Below are 25,177 nucleotides of genomic sequence, written 5' to 3'. Positions count from 1 at the left end.
CACTGGACCACACAAGTTAAAAACCTGGGGACATATAGTGTGGTCCAGCACTCTTCCTGTCACCTTCTCATACATGTGATGTAACATTTATTGGAAGGATGACCTGTTTGCAACTCCATCCCTTTCTAGTGAATGCTGTATCAAGTACAATTACCAAGGGAAAGTCACTGTGTTTGATAAATATGAAGAAGCCGAAGTGTGAAGAGACTGTTACAGTCAGAGGAACACAACTGGATGAGGGCGATGGGTGCTGGACCCCACTAATGTGATATTTATTATTCATAAGGATATGGCAGCATTATTTTAATCTCAAAATACCCCTTGAATGAGTAGAGCAGTAGTTTGTAAATTGGCATAAACCAAATGGGTTTTCAGCTCTTGGATATAAATAAATTAAAACACACATTGACCAGAATATTGCTTACAAGACACCTATCAAATGAATGGACCCTCTCTGATCCTAAGAATTCTTAGCATCAGCGTAGCTCAAGGCCACCCCTTGACGGTGGAATCTGTTGTACCCCATCATGATTCATGCCCATGCATTTGATCTATTCAATCCCTTTAAGGTATCTACTACTTATATTTCCTTTTTCCGTATTAAAATCTACTTATATGGTAGAAACCTTTAATAACTGTTTCCAGTTCTAGAGGATACTGGACAAGTCCTGGAGGCAGAAGTGTAGGTGCACCATATCAATACTTGTCACTAGTGTTATTATAGAGTGGCAGCTGACTGTACCAGAGCAAGGTGAACAGGCATTGTCAACAGCTGGTTTTAGCATCTTTTACTGGCTAGTTACTGTTTATAGTGGGAAATTTATTTTTTTAGCCAGTGTTTCCCTTGGAGTATTCTCAAGAAATAAATTTTTTGGTAGGAACATTCTTTAATTTGGAGCAGCACAAAATACTTTTCTAGATAACTACTAAAAGTAGGGCGCTTATGAAATGTTTTACATTACTAAATCATAATCTTTTAACCTGACGATGAAAAATTCATATAGAACTTAGTAAGCTTAGCCTGCATCCATGCTGAACTAAAGTGTTCTGATGACGGAAAAGGGCTGTTTGGAGTAATAGGGCACATTATGATGAGACAAAATAAGAAAATGTTCTAGGACTACTAATGGTGTTTCAAGCAGATACAGTTAGGGCCAGAAATATTTGGACAGTGACACAAGTTTTGTTATTTTAGCTGTTTACTAAAACATGTTCAGAAATACAATTATATATATCATATGGGCTGAAAGTGCACACTCCTAGCTGCAATATGAGAGTTTCCACATCCAAATCGGAGAAAGGGTTTAGGAATCATAGCTCTGTAATGCATAGCCTCCTCTTTTTCAAGGGACCAAAAGTAATTGGACAATGGACTCTAAGGGCTGCAATTAACTCTGAAGGCGTCTCCCTCGTAAACCTGTAATCAATGAAGTAGTTAAAAGGTCTGGGGTTGATTCCAGGTGTGTGGTTTTGCATTTGGAAGCTGTTGCTGTGACCAGACAACATGCGGTCAAAGGAGCTCTCAATTGAGGTGAAGCAGAACATCCTGAGGTTGAAAAAAAAGAAAAAATCCATCAGAGAGATAGCAGACATGCTTGGAGTAGCAAAATCAACAGTCGGGTACATTCTAAGAAAAAAGGAATTGACTGGTGAGATTGGGAACTCAAAAAGGCCTGGGCGTCCATGGATGACAACAGTGGTGGATGATCACTGCATACTTTCTTTGGTCAAGAAAAACCCGTTCACAACATCAACTGAAGTCCAGAACACTCTCAGTGAAGTAGGTGTATCTGGCTCTAAGTCAACAGTAAAGAGAAGACTCCATGAAAGTAAATACAAAGGGTTCACATCTAGATGCAAACCATTCATCAATTCCAAAAATAGACAGGCCAGAGTTAAATTTGCTGAAAAACACCTCAAGAAGCCAGCTCAGTTCTGGAAAAGTATTCTATGGACAGATGAGACAAAGATCAACCTGTACCAGAATGATGGGAAGAAAAAAGTTTGGAGAAGAAAGGGAACGGCACATGATCCAAGGCACACCACATCCTCTGTAAAACATGGTGGAGGCAACGTGATGGCATGGGCATGCATGGCTTTCAATGGCACTGGGTCACTTGTGTTTATTGATGACATAACAGCAGACAAGAGTAGCTGGATGAATTCTGAAGTGTACCGGGATATACTTTCAGACCAGATTCTGCCAAATGCTGCCAAGTTGATCGGACGGCGCTTCATAGTACAGATGGACAATGACCCCAAGTTAAGTTTCCCTCTTAGCTGTGCTGCCCTGAAGTGGCCCAGGAGGAGAATCATGAACAAACGGTAAAATGTGGTTGTATTTTTATTTTCTTGCTTGACAAATGGACCATCTGCTGTTATGTTACAGTGCAGGGATTTGTGGAAGTGAAAAAAAATTGTTCTGTGTATAAATCCATACCTCAGCATTTGGCTGTGTCTGTTAGATCTGTCCAAACCAGACATACACTGAGAAATATTTTTACCTCTAAACAACATAGCTATGTAAGTATTATACAGTATATGCTACCATTGTTATACATTCAAATGAGTATTAAATACATACATGTAAAATACCCCTAATTTAGGGCCATTTTAACACATTGCAAATGTAGACATTAGTATGGGGTGCACAAAGTGTTCCATGACAATTTTTTTGTATTAAACTGTGCCCCATGTCCCCTTTGACCATGCCCATTCCTAGACTTGGTCCATTGTGTCTCAACACAGTAATAGCGTTCTTCATTGTGTAACAGAGAGTGATGATGCCTCCTTAGCTCCCGCCATACATTATAATGTTGCCTGTATAATGTCCCCTAGTTGGCCCTACTCAGCATAATATCCCATAAGTTCCATTGCTGTAGGCATAATCCTGTCAGCACTGGAGCAGGGATAGCTCAGGAAATCCAGAGAGCTAAGAGCGGCACCTCTTGCTCCAGTTACTACCAGTTACCAGTGCAATGTGCACTTCCATCTATTTTAATGGAATAGCTCTCTGTGAAAGTGAAGTGGGGGCCTCCAACCACTGTGGGTCTTGGTACTTGCCGAAGTTTACCAGGTGCTGCCCCTGGCTGAAACATATGAAACATACAGGGTATACAACACATTAAAGAGCGATAGTCTGTATTTTGCATCTGAGATTACTTAACTCTGAAGATGGTGCTGAATTACAGGGTGAGATGGGGCAAAAGGGCTCTGCAGTGATAATTTCCTCATATCAATAGCAATTTTTATGAAAAGGGGAAGAACTTCCTTAAGACGCTCGTCTCGCAAGGTAAAATCTTGCATCAGTCCTGAATCTTACAGTACTGCTCCTTTGTGCTTGTTTGTCTTTACATTGAAATATTTGAAGTCAATAGGAAGTGAAAAGAATGAGAATGCGGAGAGAGCTGACCTTGGCTGCTGAAAATATTCATAAAAAGGAAAGAATTGCGTGACATGAATACTGTTGTCATGAAAACAAAAAATGATCTTGCATTGTTACTTCCATTTTTCAAGTTTTATATATAATCTTTGACTTATTCAATACTATACATTTTTCTGCTTTAAAACTTAATCATTTGATAAGACGGACGAATCAATGAGATGCTGCCATTATAACTGAGCACAGTAGTCACTTAGCTTGCATTGTGGAAAATGGAGTTTTTGGTTTTTTTTACTGTTTTAAGCTTTATAGTCATCATAAGTCCAGTCCAGCCGTCATTCATCAGCGTTCCATAAGATGAAACATCTCCTTGTGACCTTGTCTGCTGCTCTCGGTGGGATCTCTGCCAAGGAAGAATACTTACCATTTAGTAACATTCAAATATTTTAGGATCTGTTTGAGCAAGTACGATTTTACAGACCATTCATTAGAGGACGTGTCACAGAGCATATTAGACATCTGTTTCATCTCAAAGGGAATGCCCAGTAGAGAAACAAAAATGAAGTTAGAATACATCTTAAGGCTAAGGCCCCGCATAGCTGGCCACAGCAAAAAAGCGCTGCAGGAAAAGTCGCAACAGAAATGGGAGTTCATTGTCTAGCACTGTCCTAGGTTCAAATCGGTTTTGGAAATTGCAGTGTTTCTGCCACACATATTTTTCTGAGATGTGTCGATAGGATTTGCTAGAATCCCATATACTTTGTAGCCACTGTAAAACGCTGTGGTTTTGCCCAGACCTAAAGGAAGTCTATCAGGTCTAAAATGTCCCTCAGGGTCGGTTCACATTAGCGTATGTATTCCGTCCGGTTAGAGTCCACATGGAGACCCCCTGGGATGGAATACAATTGCAAGCGCTGTGCTGTAAAAGCACACGGACCCCATAGACTGTAATGGGGTCCGTGTGCTTGCCGCGCACTGCCCGCACGTATCATGCGGACAGAAAAGTAGATTGTGAACTACTTTTCTGTCCGCATGATCCCTGCAAAGATCTGGCGGCAAGTGCACAGACCCTATTATAGTCTATGGGGTCCATGTGCTTTAACTGCATAGCGTTTGCAGTTGCATTGGTATTCCGTTCGGGGGGGTCCTCATGCGGACTCCCCCGAACAGAATCGAAAGGCTAATGTGAACCAGGGGTCAAGCCAATAATAGTATTATCACATATGGGATTTTGATAAGAGCAGAAACATACCTATATGACCCAATCATCGGACTTAATTTGTCAGATTTACCTACAAACAGCAGTGACCCTGACAGGACATAAAGATAGAATTTCCTGCTAAATGGGCGACTTTGGGCGGATATTTTAGAGGATACTGAGAGCACTTGCTGCTCCTATTAAATTCTTGGGAATTATACTGGACCTGACAGACGGCCTATAAAATATAAGTATATAATCTCTGTGAAGTTACTGACTCTGTAGAATAAATATATAATTTTTACTGCAAATTGAATACCATGCATCCAAAACTCATTTTATTTCCAGAACTGTATCCAAAACAGTTCCACTCCATTCAGATTTTTTTTCCAGATTCCCAGTATGTCATATAATATAGTAAATGCCTCCTGGAAAAATGCAAAAAGTTATGGCTTTTGGAAGGTGCGTATTAAAAAAATAAAAATACTAAAGTGGTAAATGGCAGCGGAAGAAAACAGCAGTAGTTTAGCATCCTGAACCTGCTTTGTGCACACATCATGTGCGTGCAAATGGAAGCTGAGGTTTACTCACCTGACTTCAATGCAGGAATACACATAAATAGGGAACAGGTCTCTTGGGTAGTTTTAGGCAACATTCACATGACAGTGAAACCTCACACAGCAGCATCAATCTCACTGTCAGTGAATGGGGGCTATTCTCATGACCGTTATATAGGTCATGTCCTATTTTCAACTATTTTCACAGATCCCTACATACACTAAAATGTATGAGGGATCCAGGAAAACGAGTTCTCCTCGGGTGTACGACAGCCATGAAAAATGGATGGTTTTCTCAGCCGTTTTGCATCACTTTTGTGTGCATCTAGCCTTTGACTTTTTTTAAAACAACCAAGGGGCTGGTGTTTAAGCCGTAGCAGCTCTACATATTGTGCAATACACTTGTTCGGGGACACCCAACATACCAACACTAGCTTTTACTCATGAAGCATGGGGTAAGATTAAAGTGTTGTAAGGGATGATGGGATTTGAGAAGGTCTGGTCACCATGACTTGACACAGCAGGGTGGTCTAGTCGCTCTTTCTATGAAATAGAATGCTTATCCTTCCCCTGATGTGTCCCTGCTTTAAACTCCCATGTTAGTGGTGTAGAACTATATGGTTGCGTTGCAGTGTCCTTGGAATTTACCACATGTTGTATGGTTTTGCCAGCTTTGGTTAAGTTTATATGACTTGGTGCACTACTGCAATTTGATTGGAATGGTGCTACTTCTTGTCCTGCGTGGCATATATTCTTATGGTAACAGGACAGGGAGTGGGGACTTGAGTTTGTGTGTATTCATATTTTTTGTAAAAGCTTCTTACTGCTAAGGCCCTAGGTAGCAAGTTGCAGCCAAAAACTGCTACAGAAAAGACCGTGGTGGAAGTGCATTGCTTTTTTTCCCTGCAATGCTTTTCACAGAAATTTTGCAGAGTTTTCCTCAGCAGATTTTCTGTCCCTATTATACTTATACGGAAAACACCAGCATTTCCGTAGGTATAATTGACATGCTGCAATATTTTTCTGCAATGTGTGGATGGGATTAGCCATAATCCTATTCAATTTCCAGGTACTGTAATACATTGGATTTTTGGTGTGGCTTTTCCGCCGTGCCCAAATTGCCAAGTATTCCCATCATGAGGCCCTGGGCTACAGATTCTTTATTAATACAGAGGGCCCTCTGTTTTCTCTGCCTCTAGAAGATCTATCTTGTCTATAATATACTACACAGGTAGACCACTGAGGTATATGGGCACATTCTCAATTTTTATTTTTATTTTTTAAATGTAGATTGTGAGCCCCACATAGAGCTCACAATGTACATTTTTCCCTATCATTATGTCTTTTTTGGAATATGGGATGGAAATCCATGCAAACACGGGGAGAACATACAAACTCCTTGCAGATGGTTTTATGCCCTTGGTGGGATTTGAACACCAGGACTCCAGTGCTGCAAGGCTGCAGTGCTAACCACTGAGCCACCGTGTGGCCCCCCACATTCTCAATTTCACCTCTAGTGGCGCTGTTGGGAAATTGAACACTTACAATACTGCCCACAAATACCAGCTGTCTGTTTCAGTTTTGTGATCTGCTTATTTTCAAAGGATCTCTTTAGGGATTATCTCAAGAGCAGAAATCCTTTAAGATCTTTTGTTATCATTGCAGCAGTAAAATACTAAGTCTAATGAGCAGGTTTAATGGTTTGATCTTTGTTATTCTGCATGTTATACATTTTGCTGCCTTCATTGACAACTGTCACTGTGTTGTTAGAGAAGTACACAGGGCAAAATGTCTAGAGGGACTTCCTTTGGCTATGAACCTGTCAACCTTATGCATCACAGTAATGCGCCATGCTGTCATATCTGTCATTTTACTTCTGGACAGTACATCTAAATGTAATAGCACAAGCATCCTGATAAGCAGGTCAGAAGTCAGATGGAAGAAAGAATTTTTAACCACTCTCTGACCATTGTAAATGAAAATGAATTGGACTATCAAACTAATGTTCACCGAAATGAAAAAAAAAAAAAAAAATTGTTTAATTTTATATATATATGAAAATGTCAGGTTAAAGTACGAAAGATAAAGATAGAAAAAATATGTTGGGAATTTATAGGAAGTTTATAGGGCCTGTTCATATAGTGGAATCTGGTGCTGATTTTGATGTGGATTCCAGCTCAAAATATGTGGCAAATTCTGCTCTGATTCTGCCTCCCATTGTTTTCAATATATGTCTCCGTTTCCTCTTCATTTTCCACCATGAGAACTAAAAGTGATGTTTTCTGTTGAAGTCTCCTTAGCTATTATATTAGGGAACTACATTGTAAGGAATTCCCTAACACATATGCTACCCATCTCACTCCCCTTACCACGAGTGATTCAACTTAAAGCGAAAGCATCAAGGAATGGTATGGGGCAACTAATTCCTTGAGTCTTGTCAAAAAATATCTCATATAAACGTAGACTGGATTAAAACATACTACTTGGCTCACCATTCTGCATTGCTTCTGCTCTTTTTTGCCTGGTTCCATTTCCCCTGCTCAGTCATTCATTGGCCGAGCAGTCATTTCTCCATACAAAATAGTCTATGAATCAGAAGGAAGTATGAAGCCCCCCCCCCCCCCCCCCATAATCTAGGGATATGACACATACTAGAGTTACCATCCTGAGCTGAGCCAGGGGTCCCATGTATTGAAATAACAGGTATGAACCTGCCGTATCCAACTGGTGAGCTCTTCAAATCTAGCAATTTGGTTAACTTTATTTTTCCATTGGCCTAGAGAAGGTGCAGGCGCAATTTGTTATAACTAAAGTGGTGGGATTGTCGTCTTTGCAGCTGCAAGATGAGATGTTTTGAGGTTTTGGGTAAGGAGAGAAGATCTCTAGCAAAGACTAAAAAATCAGGAAAGAAACAGAAAGATGGGAAACCAACTCTTGGTATTTCTGTCCCCACTGCTTTTCAAAAGGCAGAGGCAATTGAGCAGGACCACCATATACGCAGAATAGAGCCAGTAGCAGTCTCACATCTCCAGCAAGTGTCAGATTGAGCTAATCCGTGGGAGTAGAGCCACTATGGAGGTTATATACCATTTGGTCAAGAGATTGTAATGGTTTTCTTGCAGACGTACACATCCTGACATACCGTGGGAGGGAGTGATTGAGGAGATCTTGGAGTTCTTTCTGGGATAATGTTAATTGCAAATCTTTTTGATGTTCATATCTTATGTATAATACATAGAAAATAATGTGCAACTGGTCATACTGGTAACATAGGTCTCCTCACTGTTAGCATATGGCAAATTGGATCGTCAGCCTTCAGTGTGAATAAGTAGAGATAATCATTTGCTGCATCTGATTAAGAATAACAATAAGAAGATATCATCAAAACATGTATTATGCAAGTTTATCGAGCCATCTGTGAGTTCCCTTGAGTTGAGAGTCAACTGAAAGGACAGTTGTACTTGAAGAGTAAGTTGCCTGATTTATCATGGATGCATAGGAGAGTCATGTGTATATAGTGCAAATTAGAGAAATAACTGGCTTTTTTCTGAATCGCCTCAGGCTTGCCATCTGAGCTGGTATTTTTCCATGTATGTATTTTATAAGCACAAAAAATAATAAGGGTCTATGAATGTTTTCTTTTTAACCAGAGAGGAGATGGGATGTGAAGTGATGATGGTCAGAATATAGGGTGCAGGACATGCAAACCCAATACGGTCTTTAGTGAGTTTATAAAATAAAAGAGGCATGTATAAGAGATTAGATTGATATAATATGCTCTGGTTCATATACAGTATAGCAGCTTAACCCTTTCATGCCGGTATTTTTCTGGGCCTTAATACTGAAAGCAAAATTCCACATTTTGGGATGCTCGACTGCAGGTGAATGTCCAATTTTTTAATTCCCTTTTGAATTTGAAAGACATACTGTAGGGCTTTCTTTTGGTGTGTTCACACATAGGTTTCTGACGCTAAATTTGTCAAGCAAAAAATTTCTGCTTCAGGAATTTAAATTTTTTTTGTGCTTGTCATAAACAGACAAGAATTTTGATGTTTAATTTGAAGCAGAATTTGGAGAGGAGGGCCATTGTCTTTTGCCTATTGGGTAGGGCCAAATTCGACGAGTGGCTTTTGACATGTTTTACATCAAATTCCACACAGACGATAAGGGCTAGTTCACACGGGAGCAATGAGGCAGATTTCGCCTCAAAATCTGCCTCCATACAATGGTGGTCTATGGAGACTGCTAGCTTGCATTTTTCTGCTAGCAGTTTTTTGCTGCTAACAGAAAAAATAAGCGACATGACCATTCTTCAGGCAGATTCTGAGGAGTGAATGGGAGGTGAAAAATGCCTAGTGTTTTTTTGCAAAAAAAAAAAACCACGACTGAAAACACCTAGGTTTTTTTTTTACAGTCCATTCACTTTGGGGGAGGGGAAACCGCCTGGCATTTTCTGAAGTAGTTTTTACCAAAAACTGCTCCAGAAAATGCTCCAAATAACGCCTCAAGGTAAAAAAAAAAAAACGCTTCCTAATTAGGAAGTGTTTTTTTTCGGGACCAAAATAAGCCAGGCGGTTTTTACATGTGAACTAGCCTTAATGGTGTTTTTTTCTGTCTCCCATTAATTTCAAAGGGATTTCTCAGGTGGAATTCGCCTGAAGAACAAGCAGGATGCTTATTTGTCTTCTAGCTGAAAAACAATCAAGTAGCAGAAAAAATAAGCTACTGGCTTCCATTGAAATGAATAGGAGGCAGATTTTAGGCGGAATTTGAGGCTGATTCCTCAGCAAATTCAGCATCAAAATCTGCAGCAAATTTCTATGTGTGAATTTACTGTGATTGTTTCAACTTGGCTCTGCTAAAGAGCCCAATATTCAGGGCCATTATCAGGAATGAGAGCTTCTAGGAACAGCCCTGTCTATTTGTCTATTAAAGATGCTGATCAGCTAACTAACATGCACACGATCACTGGTCGACTGATCTTTAATGCAGGATAACAGAGGCAGATTATCGGCATCACATCTCCTTGTATAGTCAGTGCAGTACTGCCGATATAATCTATACAGCCAAATAGGGGAGAGACAATTGCATTAGAGATCGCTCCTCCCATATTCAGTTTGCATTAGTCTGTGCAATACAATGCAAACAAGCGCCAATCAACATGTTTCTTCTGTATATGTTGTGGAGAGGTAGCTTGGTGGCAGCAATGGTGTAGACCCAACCAGTTAGAGACAGGGACACAAAACTGTATCAAACAGGTTTATTTAAGAAAAACAGCAAATAAATAAACCTTCACGTCAGGCACAAAAATGAGCAAAATAAAATACAGCCTTGACTTCAGGCAAAACAGCGTGAAATGAAATCCTGCTCGTCTGAGTGCTAACTAAAAGTAAATACTAACTGTACGTGGGGCTTGCTACCAGCCACATGAATCAACCAAAAATAGAACAATACTGACTCAGCAGTCTCTCAGTGTCAGGACAGACCCAGTAACCTCCTGTCCCTCCCAGGATCTGCCCCGAAGTGTAGGCTCTCCAACCGTTTATGGCCCAATAATGAGCCTATGACCCACACCTGGGGCTGAGGCCTATTCAAGACCCGCACTGGACCACACATAAGTTAGAAATCTTGGGGAGATATACCAGGACTCCAGCACTCTGACTGTCACCTTCTCACCATCTATTAATGCCTTTAAACAAGATAATGGAGTTCTGCAGTGCCGGGCTGTCCCTGTCAGGGAAAAAGCTCAGCCATCTAAGAGGTGCGCTCTGGTTCTTTTTATCTTTTTGTGTTTGTCATTTTGCTCTAACGTGAATTATTATCAAAAGATTTTTTTTTCCATAGCTATAAAGTTCATATTTTTGATTTATAGCATCTGTTCTAAGATAGTTTGTCACAAAAGTACTGTAATTCTCACGTGCATAGCAATACCACATATATGATGTTGCTATGATACAGAGAACAAAGACCCCATTTTAGTTATAGATGATTCCTCTGTAAAGGAGTTCTACAGATAAACTATGGAATTTTTTTATATTGTTACAATACACAGGAAGTTGGAAAATATACGTATACTGGAATAATGTTCTATATTACCTTCAATTGTCAATCCCAGATAGAACGATGAAAGTGAAGATGGTATTACTGTTGCGGAGTTTAAAATAAACACGCTTCATTTGGTTCATAATGTAAAGATGTTATTTGCAGATCATGATTCATATTCCTTCTTTACATGTAATCTCTTAGAATTGAAGTTTACTGCAATGAAGAACAACAAGATTATCCTTCGCCCACTCGGCGGCAGCGAATACTCCACCTCATCATGGCTTCCTTATGATTGCCATTGTATTCTGTGATGAAAGACTCCCCCGATGGTCATTCCTGGTAATTAGAGGGCTCAGTAATTGGTATTGATTACTGCTCGCTTCTGTAATAAACGGGGAAAATATTCACTCGAAAACAATAAGAAAACCAACCAAATATTTGAGAGACAAATTCCTTTTTGATTTTGAGGATGTGTTACTATAAGATTTACTCTTCAGAATATGCCAGGGGATCACAAGAATAGACTGAGAAAAAACCTGGATTCTTTTTTTTTTTGCAGCATCGCAGCATGCTTCACACGTTTAGATATTATACATACAGCTTGCCATCTGCCCTTCTAAATTCCCTCATCCCAGCCCTTCTAGTTTATGCCAAGACCTATTTATTGGCAGCGTTTATGATGTGGGGATATGGAACAGCTAGCCCATAATCTCATGAGACCAATCACATTATAGCACTTAGTTGCTAAAGCATACAAAAAGCTCATTCCCAGATCAGCTAATTATCTAGAACAGTTGTGTTTTTAGTGCATAATCTTAATTCATCTTGCTTCCATTAGCAGATGGAAATATATATGTATGATTTCCCTTTTAATGGAACGAAGATGAGATGAACCCAATCATTCTTTATAATATCAACTGTAACCCTACTGTTTACAAGGAATGGAGAAATGAACAAACGCTTTAGTGAATCTGTCGTTTCACGCTAATTGTGAATCTAATGAACTTCATCCATTCTGAGCTAAATTTAATTATGCTTTTTCTTTTGGAATGCAATGTGGGTATATCTAGGAACAAATGTTAGCGTTGTATTAGTTATGGCTTGTGTGATTGTGTATTACTAACTACTTATTTTATTTAAGTATTTACAATTACCTTTAATTGACTGAAAGTAAACTAATAGAATGAGATGGTATCATAAAAGTTTAGTTTTTTTAAAGAATTTGCAAAGCACTGCGAGGAGGTGGATATGTAATGTCAGATTACGGTGACCTCATACTTTCAATAGCTATATGAAAGCTACTAGCTTCTGCCCGAGACTTCGTCTGCATGTTGTTGGCATTGATAATCTGCCGATATTCAGCAAATTGCGTCGATGGTTCACCTGCTCTGGTGCTTCGGCAGCTCTCAAGCTGTCCTGCTGCTGAACTTTTTCCATGCGCCATGTCTTTGATTGTACTGGCATCTCAGCATCTCGCTGGGACATGATATAGTGAGCTTGTTGTTGGCGTCGATGAGCCACCTGCTCCGGTATCTCACCAGCTCTCCAGCTGACCTGCCACTGAGCTTGTTCCTCGGGCCTTGCCTGTTATTGTTCTGGCATTTCAGCTGCTCACTGGGACGCAATATAGTGAGCTTGTTGTTGGCGTTGATGATCCGCCTGCTTCAGCGTTTCGGCTGCTCTAATTGCCGCTGGACGCCTAGCTTGCTCAATCCTTCTCACCTCTGCTTGAGGAGAAGTGTGTTGACTTCTGGCTACCTTCATAGCTCTTGCTGTTTTAGAATTTTATGGAAAATTAGATTTTCTTTTTCTCGGCATGTTTAAAATTGGGAAACTGCCAATTTGGATTAAAGGGGTTTTTCCATCTCAGTGTCTCAGCACGCTATGATAGTTATTTTAGATTCATGTTGAAATGCTGCAAAAGGTGACGTTAATGTCAATAATTCCAACAACGCAGTGATTGAGATTTAGTGATATTGATGCAACGTACAGGCAGTGCATTGGCCCTCCGGGCTATGTGCACCATATTTATTGATAGCAGCATGGTGGCTCAGTGGTTAGCACTGTTGCCATGTATTACTGCAATCCTGGGTTAGAATACAGCCAAGGACAGCATCTGCAATGAGTTTTTATGTCCTCTGGGTACTCTGATTTACTCCCACTCTCCAAAGTCATACTGTTAGGGAATTTAGATTGTGAGTCCTACTTGGAACAATGTTGACAATAACGCTGTAAAGATGCTATGGAATATGATGGATGCTACAGTATATAAGTAGGCAAAATAAAATAATTAATAGACAAAGGGCAATATGTGATGAGTCTGAAGAAGGCTCCTTTGTTATTATTATTTATAGTAAAACATCTGGTAAGTGAGTGAGCCCCAACCCCTTTTTAATCACATAGGAGCTTACTACAAATATGGCAAGGCATGATTGCAATTATAACACCAGTACACCAGACAAAAGTGAGCAGGTAGGCCTAGACTCCTGTTATCACCGGGTCATGTTCATTTTTATATAATGCTAATATATATATATATATATATATATATATATATATATATGTATGTTAAATATTGTTAATTAATGTATCAAGAAAACAAATAGAAGATTTACTTATTGATATCAATATACTATATTCGCAGTGGTCTACAGTAACTTCTACCATTATATTTTTTGAATTGGTGCAAATGGACATCATTTTAGCCTCCCCAAATTAATTGACCTTTCCATAGTCCTAGATTTTAGCCACTAGCTTCAATAGCCGGTCAGTGGATCCCTACCAATCTGATATTGATGATCTATTCTAAGTATAGTTTGCAATAACTACTGTTGGCGAACAACCTTAGGAGCAGGGAATCGGGAAGGCAATGATGTTTGCTGAGTTTGTTTTTTGAATATAGGTTTTGCTTGTTCTAGAAATGGCATATGTATGCATTGTACTACCTGGCAGTGTGCGATGTATACTACATTATCATATACATTGTTCTAGCTAAGATGATGCCTTTTATATAAAATATTTCTTCAATGCAAATGAGAAGGATTTTCACTGCTTTAAGATGCTATGTTCAAGAAACAGATGATAAGAAGATTGCAAGTAATGAGCACATTGAACAGTGAGAAGCCATCAATGTGTCATGAAATGCCATTACTCACTCGCTAGATCCTGGTCACCTAAACACATATTCTCTTCTAGTACAACTAAATCATGTTCATAGCAAAGTGAAAGGGTTGATGCATCAATTCACTGACTATACAAGAGCTATGATAGAAATGGCAGGGTATATGGGTACAATAGATTTATCCTCCAGTTTACCAGCTGTTTGCTATGCAGATGAGCTCTGTACATTATCATTTTAAAGTCATATTTCTGCGAAATTGTTTTGTTGCTGGCAGAAGTATAAAAAATAAACTTTTAAGTCGTTTTCACACAGACATCAGAGAAGCTTCATTATTTGAGTAAAGCATTTTTCTCCTAGACTGGCAGGCTAAAGGGGTTATCTGAGCAATTGACCTTCTCTGTAGTGTAGTCACTGCTCAGTATGAGTACATTTACTAATAAACAGAACGGATCCTAAGGCTTCCTGCACACAAATGCATTCAGGCAAACGCAGATTACACACAGTTTTAGATTTGTATAGCACCTCAAGAGGATGGAAGTCTCTGCACTCTGCCTCTGCTACTGATGGGCTAACTCCAGGTCATGTGACTGGCCCAGCTCTACTCCAGCGGCTCTTACACTGCTCACATGACCCATAGTCGGCAACTTCATCACCAACCAAACCCCTTTCATACTGCATAAAATGTTTACATAGGGCCTTAATCTCAAACTGGTCTTCCTTGTTAGGGTCTTTAAATAATTTAAGCACATTTCAGTTTTTACAGTTATGGGTTCCATTACTCTATATTTGTCATTTTTCTCTTCTGTAAAATATAATAACTTGACTTAAGGTTACTGACCTATGTAGGGTTAAATGGAAAAGCACTATGGGGATAACAACATTGCAAATGAATTTGGTATTGGTGGACATATACGGTATATTTGAATGGCATTATCCATTTCCATTGCATTTTTCATAATTCCATTGATTTATGAATTTAATCATTGTATAATATGACTTGGTACATCCCATTTTCTACAAAAGCAAATGATCGTGTTTGTTCCGCTATCTAGTTGAAAGACAGAAGCATGATTCTTGTTTTGGTCGACCCCAGCATTATTATCCTATGTTCACACATAGGGTAATATTGTATAATAGTGAATAACAGCCGTATGTTTGACATATGCCGCATTTATTTGACATGACTGAAAGGAGGGCTATTCAAGTCACTGATATTTTGACGGTCAATAATTTTTCTATTTTCATGGATCTCTCCATATATCCAATGTATGAGGGATTCGTGATAACAGACGGCCATTGGGTGCAAAACCACCATGGAAATGAACATTTTTCACTGCCATTTTCACCCACATTAGTCTAAATGAAAGCTTACTGATCTAAAGTAAGACCCATGCAGGATGCCAATATTGGGGCCTAAATGCAGCCATTTTATGGTCATCTAATATATGACTGATAGTAGATGAATAGGCAGAATTTAGTAGCAGGTGTTTTTATTGTTGTTTTTTCTTTTTAGGTCAAAAATGCTGTGGCCACATGTTGCCTTAAAGTTTATTGAAGATAGTTGAAAAGTCCATGTACACAATGTTTTTATTTTCTGCCTTTCTTGGGATTTGTGGCATATTTTTCACAATGCAGTAGTCTCTGGGCATTGGTCTCTGGTGTTATCTTCTATAGAGGATGAAAAAGCACCAGAAAAAAGCACATATTACAAGACAAATCAAATAAAAACACCACCAAAAAGTCTTGTAAAAAACACTATAAAAATGTTTGCAATATATGGCCTTTTCACAAGTGTTTAGAATTGCTTCAGTGATGTGTATGAAGGAGGCCTAAGGGTATTTCAGAATGATACTTAGTACTAATAGTTTTTCTTTCTATGCCCAATTTCACAACAGATGGTGTTAAATTAAGACATTGGAAATGGATGTATATTTCAGATGTCTGATATTAAATGTAAGGTAGAGACTATTTGTGAGTCACACGTAGCGAGGAATTTGTCCTTCCTTACCCAATTAAGCAACTACAAGGAAATGCTACATTTCTGCATTACAAACAACAGCTGTGCGCTGCCATTGCAAGTCTATTTTACAATTACATTCAGTCACTGAAATGACTGTGTCATGTGAAATGGATTTTATCACTTTTATTCTATACTGAGTGATCTAGAACTCAAAGTGTTTGTACGAAGCAGACAATGCAGGATTGCACTGAATACTATACTAGTCGTATGTTAAGTGTATGTTAGGTCTATTGAGGGGGAGACTGTTGATTGTTTCATTCTGTGTAGTGGTAAAGACTTATGTGATGTCACCTGTTTGCCGCCCGTGCACTAGCCGTACTCCCGCGGCAGGTTTTATTCAATGAATAGGAGCTGCAGAAGCATGACTGTAAAATCGGACAGGACTAGGACCTGTTCCATATTTTGCGGCCTGGACTGTTGGTACACACATGGGACTGTGTAATTCATGGTTATGTGTACGGGCTCATAGAAATGAATGGCTCAATGTGCTATTCTGGAAAAACCCGAATAGCACACTGACCATTCAAACAGTTGACTGCAAGGGGCCTTAGAAAGGTTCATTCACTCACATAACAGCAGAGTACAGCAGTTGCAACTATTAGGGTGCATTCACACTACTGATACGCTGCCTGATTCTGAACGTTAAAACGCGTTCAGAATCAGCGCATATAAAGCAGTTCCCATTCATTTCAATGGGAGCCGGTATATGAGCGCTCCCCTTTGAAATGAATGGGCTGCTTTTTACACTACGAGCGTTCCCATTGAAGTGAATGGGAAGTGCCCGCGTGTACGGCTAGCTCTGCTCATTCCGAGCCATACACGCGAGCACTTCCCATTCACTTCAATGGGAGCGCTCGTAGTGTAAAAAGCAGCCCATTCATTTCAAAGGGGAGCGCTCGTATGCCGGCTCCCATTGAAATGAATGGGAACTGCTTTATATGCGCTGATTCTGAACATATTTTAATGTTCAGAATCAGGCAGCGTATCAGTAGTGTGAATGCACCCTTAGTATGCTTTTTCCATCAACCCCTCTCCCCTCTGAAGAGACTAATATGTAAACAGCAATTCAGCTGATAAATGGAGATGGAAACATAGTTCTCAAATAAGAAGTATTGTAAGATATCTTATATTCATTTGTATTATTCACTTCTATGGAAAGTTGTTTTATAATTGGTTCATGGGAACGTTCCATAATTCACCTGTAAAGAACTGCATTCACCCTCAGTGAATATACTTCAGCCAGTGCAATAGAAGAAGGCCTGAATGACACCCTTATTGTTTATCAGTGGTTGCCATTCCTGTGCATAGTGCAGTGTAATACCACCCTTAAAGGGAGTCTGTCAGGCCCAAAATGCCTTGCAAACCAATAATGGAGGATCTGTATGGGCAAATCCATCTCTAGGCTCATTAGGGGTGCGGCCTGATATACCAGATCTGCCCGCAAATGTCCACAAGTGCTCTGAATGTCCTCTAAAATTGCTTCTCAATGTCAGTTCTATACTAGAGAATGACATTTTTCAGCCTTTGCCATCATTACATCTGTCTGTAGGCAAATATGACATATCAGGCGCTGCATCTGATGCACTCACAGGCTGATTTGCATATCCATAAAACGATGATTATCTCAGCATTGCTTCATCAGTTTGTGGCCATAGAGGTATGTTTCTGCTCCTATTAATGGTTCCGACATGGCAGTATTATTGGTTTGAGAGGCATTTTGGATCTGACAGACTCCTTTTAATACACTTTATTAGTAAACTCCTCATTCATTTATAGAAGTTGTGCAACATAAAACTGATCTACAACACTTGTAATGCTGTTTAAGGTGATCATTATACCGTGTGCGCATTATGTCCATTGTTGGAATAAGTCAGATTGATGGCATCATTAAATATAAATATATTTCAGAAAATGGTATACGTTAAAGTACTGTGACAGAATGATTCAATGTAGAATTAGTATGACCTTCGGTGTATGTCTGATAACGTCCATATAGATTTCTCATTGTTTGCAGCAGAGGCAGCACTGTGTGTATCGTTATACTGTACTTAGTCTGTATTTCACTGCCAGCTCTGTGATTATGATGATTGGTAATTAAGTGCTAATGATTATTTTCCAGTCCCATCCAGTAACCATATTAGATAACTCCAGAGATCAAAAGTACTATCTGGACGTTTTGGTTCTCTTATCTCTGAAATGTATTGTTTTGGTTGCCTATAAATATTAGGGCTACACCAATAAAAGTACTTCTTACTGTCCTAGTGTAAGTTATTAGAAGCAAGTTGCAAAAAATCCAGAAATGTGTTACATCCTAATTTTTTATCACTCATGTCTTTCACAGGATCTTTCATGAAATGATGGTCATATGAAATGCTCAGTATGGCAAACAGAAAACGTCAAAGTACCAGGGCAAGCATGCTGGATCAAAGACCAAGATCCTGCCCTTCTTCCCCTCAAGTCTTAAGTCGTGAAAAGGAGGACTCTGTATACGAGGAAACGGTAGTTCATGAATACACAAATACACAATTACATAATAGGCACTCTACAAGCAATCAAGAGGAACACGACTGTAATGACAATAGTGGTGATGGGGACTCAAGCTCGGATTATGTGAATAATACTTCTGATGAGGAGTACGATGAAGGCCTTCCTGATGAAGAGGAAGGCATCACTTATTATATACGTTATTGTCCTGAAGATGACAGCTACCTTGAAGGCATGGACTGCAATGGAGAGGAATATATTCACACTGAAGAACATCACATAGATACAGATGAATGTGTTGAAGCGGTGGAAGATGAATGGACAGAATCCAAACTACAGCAACAAGAATGTATCGAAGGAGATGTAGGGCAGGAGAATCAGATGCAGATTTTAGAGGAGGACAATTCGTCCTCATTAGAAGTTCAAGACCAGGAGGAAACTGCCCAGTATAGTGAAAATGAAGAAGTATATCAGGATTACTACCCTGTAGAGGCAAATGGTAATTCTCTTCCACAGTCCCCATATCATAAAAGGAAACCTGATGGTAATGTGGAGGACCAGGAAGAAGATATTGACCAGATAGTAGCAGAGATAAAAATGAGTATGAGTATGAGTAGTATCAATAGTACAACTGACATGAGCCCCGAGCATGGAGGAATAGAAAATGTGCCAAAAGACCATAAGGAAATATGCCAGAAAACAGAAGCAGGCCACTCTGCAAATAGACACGAAAGCCGGCCAAAGTCTTTGAATATTCCTTCAGCTTCAAAGCATGGTGATGTACAAAGAAGTTATAAAACAAAAGTCCAGACTCCAGAAGAAAGACAGAAGTGGTCTCAAGAACAGGTAGGTCATCTGTAGTTTTGCCATTTTCTCCATATTTTGCAGCTTTTTTCAATATCAAACTTTTTTTTTCCCACAGTTATTTTAACAACTAGTTATACTTGTGTGAACACTATTGAATATATAAATTATTAGACACTCCTTGTGGTTTTCATTCATTTATCTTTGTGCTAAGAATTGTAGCCTATCATAGTTACATAACCAGTAGTTGAAGTAGTCTACCAAAATGAATAATTCATTGATCACTACTAGGAGGGGCCATGCCACAAATCCTCTATGCCTCCTTTTTTCTAGTGATTGTTAGCGGTGACATCTTTATTGCTGTACTACATTCCCCTTCTGGGGATTTCCTCTCCCACATTATGACACACTCTGATGTTGGAAAGTGTATAATTCCCCTCTCACCATTCTGCCATATATTCCCTCCTCTTTCTCTACATTAATGCCTCAGTGATCTCTCCATCCTCCCACTTCCTGACTGCCTTTCTGTCCTTTCCTCCCTATCTATACAGTTCAGCTTGTATGATTTGCCATCTCTGCTCCTCCTAACAGTCAGTGGAGAGTGAAAGCTGAGAGCCAACACAGGGAGCTAGGAAGAGTGCGCTGTTGAATGTATTATATATGAGAATCAATGAGACAACCTGCTATGTGAAAAGGTTGCACAGATTCTGCAGAAGCAAACTTGTGGGATTTTGTCTTTATACAGTTTTTATTAAGTTGAAAAATTTGCTTAATAGAACAATAACAATCTTTAGTGCAAAGGTGTCCATATACTCTGCATTCAATCAGATCCTTCCAGAACTCAACAGTAATCGAACATACCTAATTCTCCATATACATTTATATTTTTTATATAAAGAGTTTAACTTCCAGGTACTATAAGTCCACAGTCTGATATGGTTTTACATAAAAGTGAAATCCTAGTTGTATAGCCAGTTTAATTGTCGCATAGCTTTTACAACTGGTAAGTATTATACTGGAGATGTCTGACATTTTATAGCTGCTCGGATAATTGTGTTCATCTAAAAATCATGTGTAGAAATGCCAGTCTGTGTTATGTAAGTTATCACCTCTTGTTATAAGAGTAAATGTATGTTTATTAGGAAAGTGACTGGAGGTTATGTCTGTCCATTACGATATCACCTAAATGCGTTTAAATAAGGACATGTGAAAATATGAGCTTGGGTAATAAAAATGGAGGTCTACACAAGGTCAAGTGAGCACTGTCTGTGAGCAAAATGAAGGGCTAGTTGCCAAAAATCCAATTTATTCTTTATATTCACATATATTACTATTCATTCTCACACAGACATGGCTTTAATCTGTCAGGATATTCACTAAGGCTGTTTTCTTAAATATGAACAGTCAGATGGAAATAGAAGAAGGAAGTCAACCATTGTTCCTATTCATATGCTGTAGTCCCTAGCAGGATCTGATATTTGTAGAGTCATTCAAGCATGTCAAAGTGTGACACCCTTAGTAGATGTTTAGTACGCTAAGTCCATATTGTATTACATGAGAGGAATCTCTGCCTATATCTGATGTTGATGGACAGTGGCGTAAACCCTGCATAAGGACGTTCTTGACACCTTAAGATTCCATGGATATGAATTGGTGAATAAACTTTGTAGGAAAAGAGACTTATATAGTTTTATCTAGAGAAGCATTTTGGATTTTCCAACTCAAGACATGATAGCCATTGGGATTAAATTATAAAACAGATTTATTATATTACTAGCTGGTACCTGCGACTTCGTCTGCGGTGATTGTAGAAGTGGGTATATACAGGCGCGGGTAAGGTTTTCGTACTGTGTATAAAGTATGGGATATAAAATGTAACTTTGTATCTTGTTTTTGCTGTAATTCTGAGAATACGTGAGACTTTTGTGTTGAACGTAATTTGTATTTCAGCCGCTATACGGTGTTGTGAGAAACTGTACATAGTGTCTTTGGGACAGAGGTATTTCAGGTTAATATACTTGGATATACGACATTGTATGATTTGTTATTTTCCGCCAGTACATGTACATTTTGGGCACAGGATACTCTTGAGCAAGCAACAAAAAGTCTGTCCCTGTGCTTGACAGTTTAGTAACTCCATGCGCCTCTTATTAATAGCAGTTAACCCCATAATGTCCCTCACATTAACTCCTGTGTAAGAGTTACTGATAGAGATGAGCGAGTACTGTTCGGATCAGCCGATCCGAACAGCACGCTCGCATAGAAATGAATGGACGTAGCTGGCACGCGGGGGGTTAAGCGCGCCGGCTACGTCCAAGCGGAAGTACCAGGTGCATCCATTCATTTCTATGGAGCGTGCTGTTCGGATCGGCTGATCCGAACAGTACTCGCTCATCTCTAGTTACTGATATGTGAGAGACTGGGAGGTAATAATTAAGTATCTTCATTATTGAGGTCTTTTATTAGTCCCTCCATATGTCTCACATATTAGTAACCTTTATATGGGGCACACAGGGGTTAATATGAGGGACATGATGGGGTTTATTCCTATTAATGTGAGGCACACAGGGGTTAATATGAGGGACATGATGGGGTTTATTACTATTAATATGAGGCACACAGGGGTTAATATGAGGGACATGATGGGGTTTATTCCTATTAATGTGAGGCACACAGGGGTTAATATGAGGGACATGATGGGGTTTATTCCTATTAATGTGAGGCACATGGAGTTACTAACACTAAACTAATAACCCCAAATGCCTGACATTAATTAGAATAGTAATCCTATGTACCTGTGTGTTTTTCAGTTTCACTTTGCTAGCAGCTTCCTCTCCTCCTTGGGGAATGTTTGGAGGATGCAGACCACTATAGCAGGCAGAGAAGTGAGCAATTAAGCTCCACCCCCTGGGTTGTCTGCACCCCTCTCAAAGGGAGTGTCCTTATGCCTCAGCTCTAGCAGAGCACTGAAGGGACCTCGGACTTCATTTAACTCTTGCAGGTCCTGTGCTGCTGGCATGCCAGTGAAATATAGCAAGGAGTGCCACTCTTGGCACGTGTGCCAGGGGTTGCTGACCTCTGCTGTAGAGGGTAATATGAATTTTGTGGCTTGCTATGGTCCAAAGTGTGTGAGATTGCAGAGATAGTGATGTGAGTTTGAGTTTTGTGGGGGTCCAGGGAAAAACGTATGTGCGCTATTGTGACGAAAAGTAGCCTATTGCGCAATCGAGTGTAGTAACTATGTTTGTGGAAAATTTCAGCCAAATCGGTGGAGCGGGTTTTGCGTGATTGACCGCCAAACATCCGAACATCCAAAGTCACAAACCCACAAACTCACAAACATTTCACATTTATAATATTAATAGGATTATTGAGACCGTGCCGTCTCACCTACAGTTCTCTTCTTTTTCTATGACATTGCTTTAAAATATATGTTTATTACAGTGTTTGAGAAGATTTAAAGGGGTTGTCCAGAATATATATGTGTATATAATTTTTTTTTTTTATTTGACTGGAGGAGGTGAAAAAACAAACCAAAAAAACCTGTCCCCGGTACGCTGGTGTCTCCCAGCACAATCTGGTCCTGCAACTCAGTTATTTTCATCTGGCGGAAGTCCCCGCCACCTGTGACTGCTGAGGCCAATCATCATCCTCAGTAGAAGGGACACAGGACATAACAGCCGGTGAGGACTTCCATCAAAAGAAGACAACTGAGTGACAGGACTGGACCACACTCAGAGAACGCCAGAAGACTTATAACAGGTGAGTATGTTTTTTTTTTTTTTTTTTTTTCACCTCCCCTCCACCTAAAAACCCCCCCAAGAAATAAAAAAAAAACATTGACAATGACATTGATCCTTGTTCACATTGTCCAGTTAGATGGACAGTTTCTATAATATTTAATATTTTTGGCTGTGAGAATCCACACTAATTCATGAAATAAGGATTTGTGCAGGATACCAGGAGGCTGTGATCTAACAACAGGTGGTATGTGTTTGTAATGGTTGCAAAATTTTTTATTTTATTTATTATGGTTTTTATCTTTTCCCTTTGATTCAGAACACATACAGGGCTAGTGTTGGGAGAATCAGCAGATTCCTAGTATTTCAGCTTGATCCTAGTTTAGACGGTGCAGTTAGTTGAAGAATTTGGTGTTCTAGCCTTTTTGGATTGACAACAAATTTCTGTACTGAATCGATGAATCACTCATTAAGTGATTGGGTGGCATTTTCTCGGATTCCAGGTTATTTATACACATGATATCTGTTTTTGAGAGAGTTTTTTTTGTAGTGTTACTAAAGGCTGTCATTGTCAGTTTATGTATCAGAATAGAACATACAGAGTCAAAGGTGGGAGGATGATGCCACATACATGAGATGATTTATATCACGTGATTTGCATTATCTGGTGTATTGGTTGGCATTTTTTATGTGGTTTTAGTAATTCTAGGCTTCAGCTATGATTAAGAGCAATATGGACGCTTGAAGCATGTAGGCTGCTATGTACTCATACACTTTTGAAATGTTTTAAATAAAGATTGGATTTTAACCCTAATGGTGCTGGATCCATGAAACACTGCCCATATATAAACTACATTCTAAGATCAACACTCTAATTAGAGTGCAGTATATTAAATGGCGTATCTCATCTGCATGACCCCTTGCTATATGCCATGGTGAGGACCAAATGATCCAAATTATGTGTAAAGGTGACCATAACCAAACTAGACTCATGACTGCAGATGGGCAAATGAGTTTGCGGCCTCAGGAAGTGCCGTCTCATGTCCTTCACTGCTAAAAGACAACAGACCAGAATTAATCGAACTGACCTACTGAACCCGAGGACAAAAAGATGAGGACACCACAATATGCCAGATCATGTGATGCATTACACCAAGAAGTGAGAGACATCCTACAGAGGACCTGGAGTATTTTACATCTTGATCCCAATAATGGGGAGATGGGGCCACAATTTGAAGGCTAAGTTGGTACACAGTCACCTGTCAACACCTAAACAGGAAACTTGGCTTACAACTAAGATTAAGGGCACGTTTACAGTAGTTGCGGGAAGTGCAAAGCCTACAATCACAGGAGTGATTTACGTAACAACTTGCTCACAAGACAAGACTTTCCAGCAATTCAGAAGAAGAATTAGAGACAATCTTGCGACAAGAAGACACGCCAATAGCTAGACATATGTAGGAAAAACATGCTGGAAATACCAAACATTTAAAGCCCCATGGTATAGACATAGTTAAACCTCCCCTAGAGAAGGCAATTATGATTAAATAGTCCTCCAACATGAGGCTAGATGGATTTTTACGATGTGGACAATGAACCCGCTGGGTCTGAATGAGTCAATTTCATATACATGTTTCATTTAGAGAATGAACTACGTATGTTCCAACATTAGCAATATATGGATAGTAGATATGAGAAACCGAAATGATTGGTCATGTGCATATATTTATATGATATTAGGTAAATAACCACATAGAGGTTGAAATAGAATACACAGTAATGATTCATATAAATCATATATTCATATAAATAAAAATCCAAAAAGT

At 39.3% G+C, this 25,177-nt stretch overlaps 1 protein-coding gene across 3 annotated transcripts in view; it reads left to right on the top strand.

Moving 5' to 3' along the window:
• APBA2 (amyloid beta precursor protein binding family A member 2) overlaps positions 1-25,177 on the top strand; it is a 302,921-nt gene that overhangs the window by 102,043 nt on the left and 175,701 nt on the right. For all 3 annotated transcript variants that reach the window (XM_075273589.1, XM_075273587.1, XM_075273588.1), the window contains one exon: positions 18,665-19,653. In XM_075273589.1, the coding sequence (XP_075129690.1) occupies positions 18,694-19,653 (960 nt within the window). In that variant the 5' untranslated portion in view covers positions 18,665-18,693. The remainder of the gene's footprint in view (positions 1-18,664; positions 19,654-25,177) is intronic.

Source organism: Leptodactylus fuscus, chromosome 5, assembly GCF_031893055.1.
Source record: "Leptodactylus fuscus isolate aLepFus1 chromosome 5, aLepFus1.hap2, whole genome shotgun sequence".
NCBI classification, from domain to species: domain Eukaryota; kingdom Metazoa; phylum Chordata; class Amphibia; order Anura; family Leptodactylidae; genus Leptodactylus; species Leptodactylus fuscus.
Note: the sequence above shows the minus strand (reverse complement) of the source record. Positions and strands in the feature narration are given on the sequence as shown.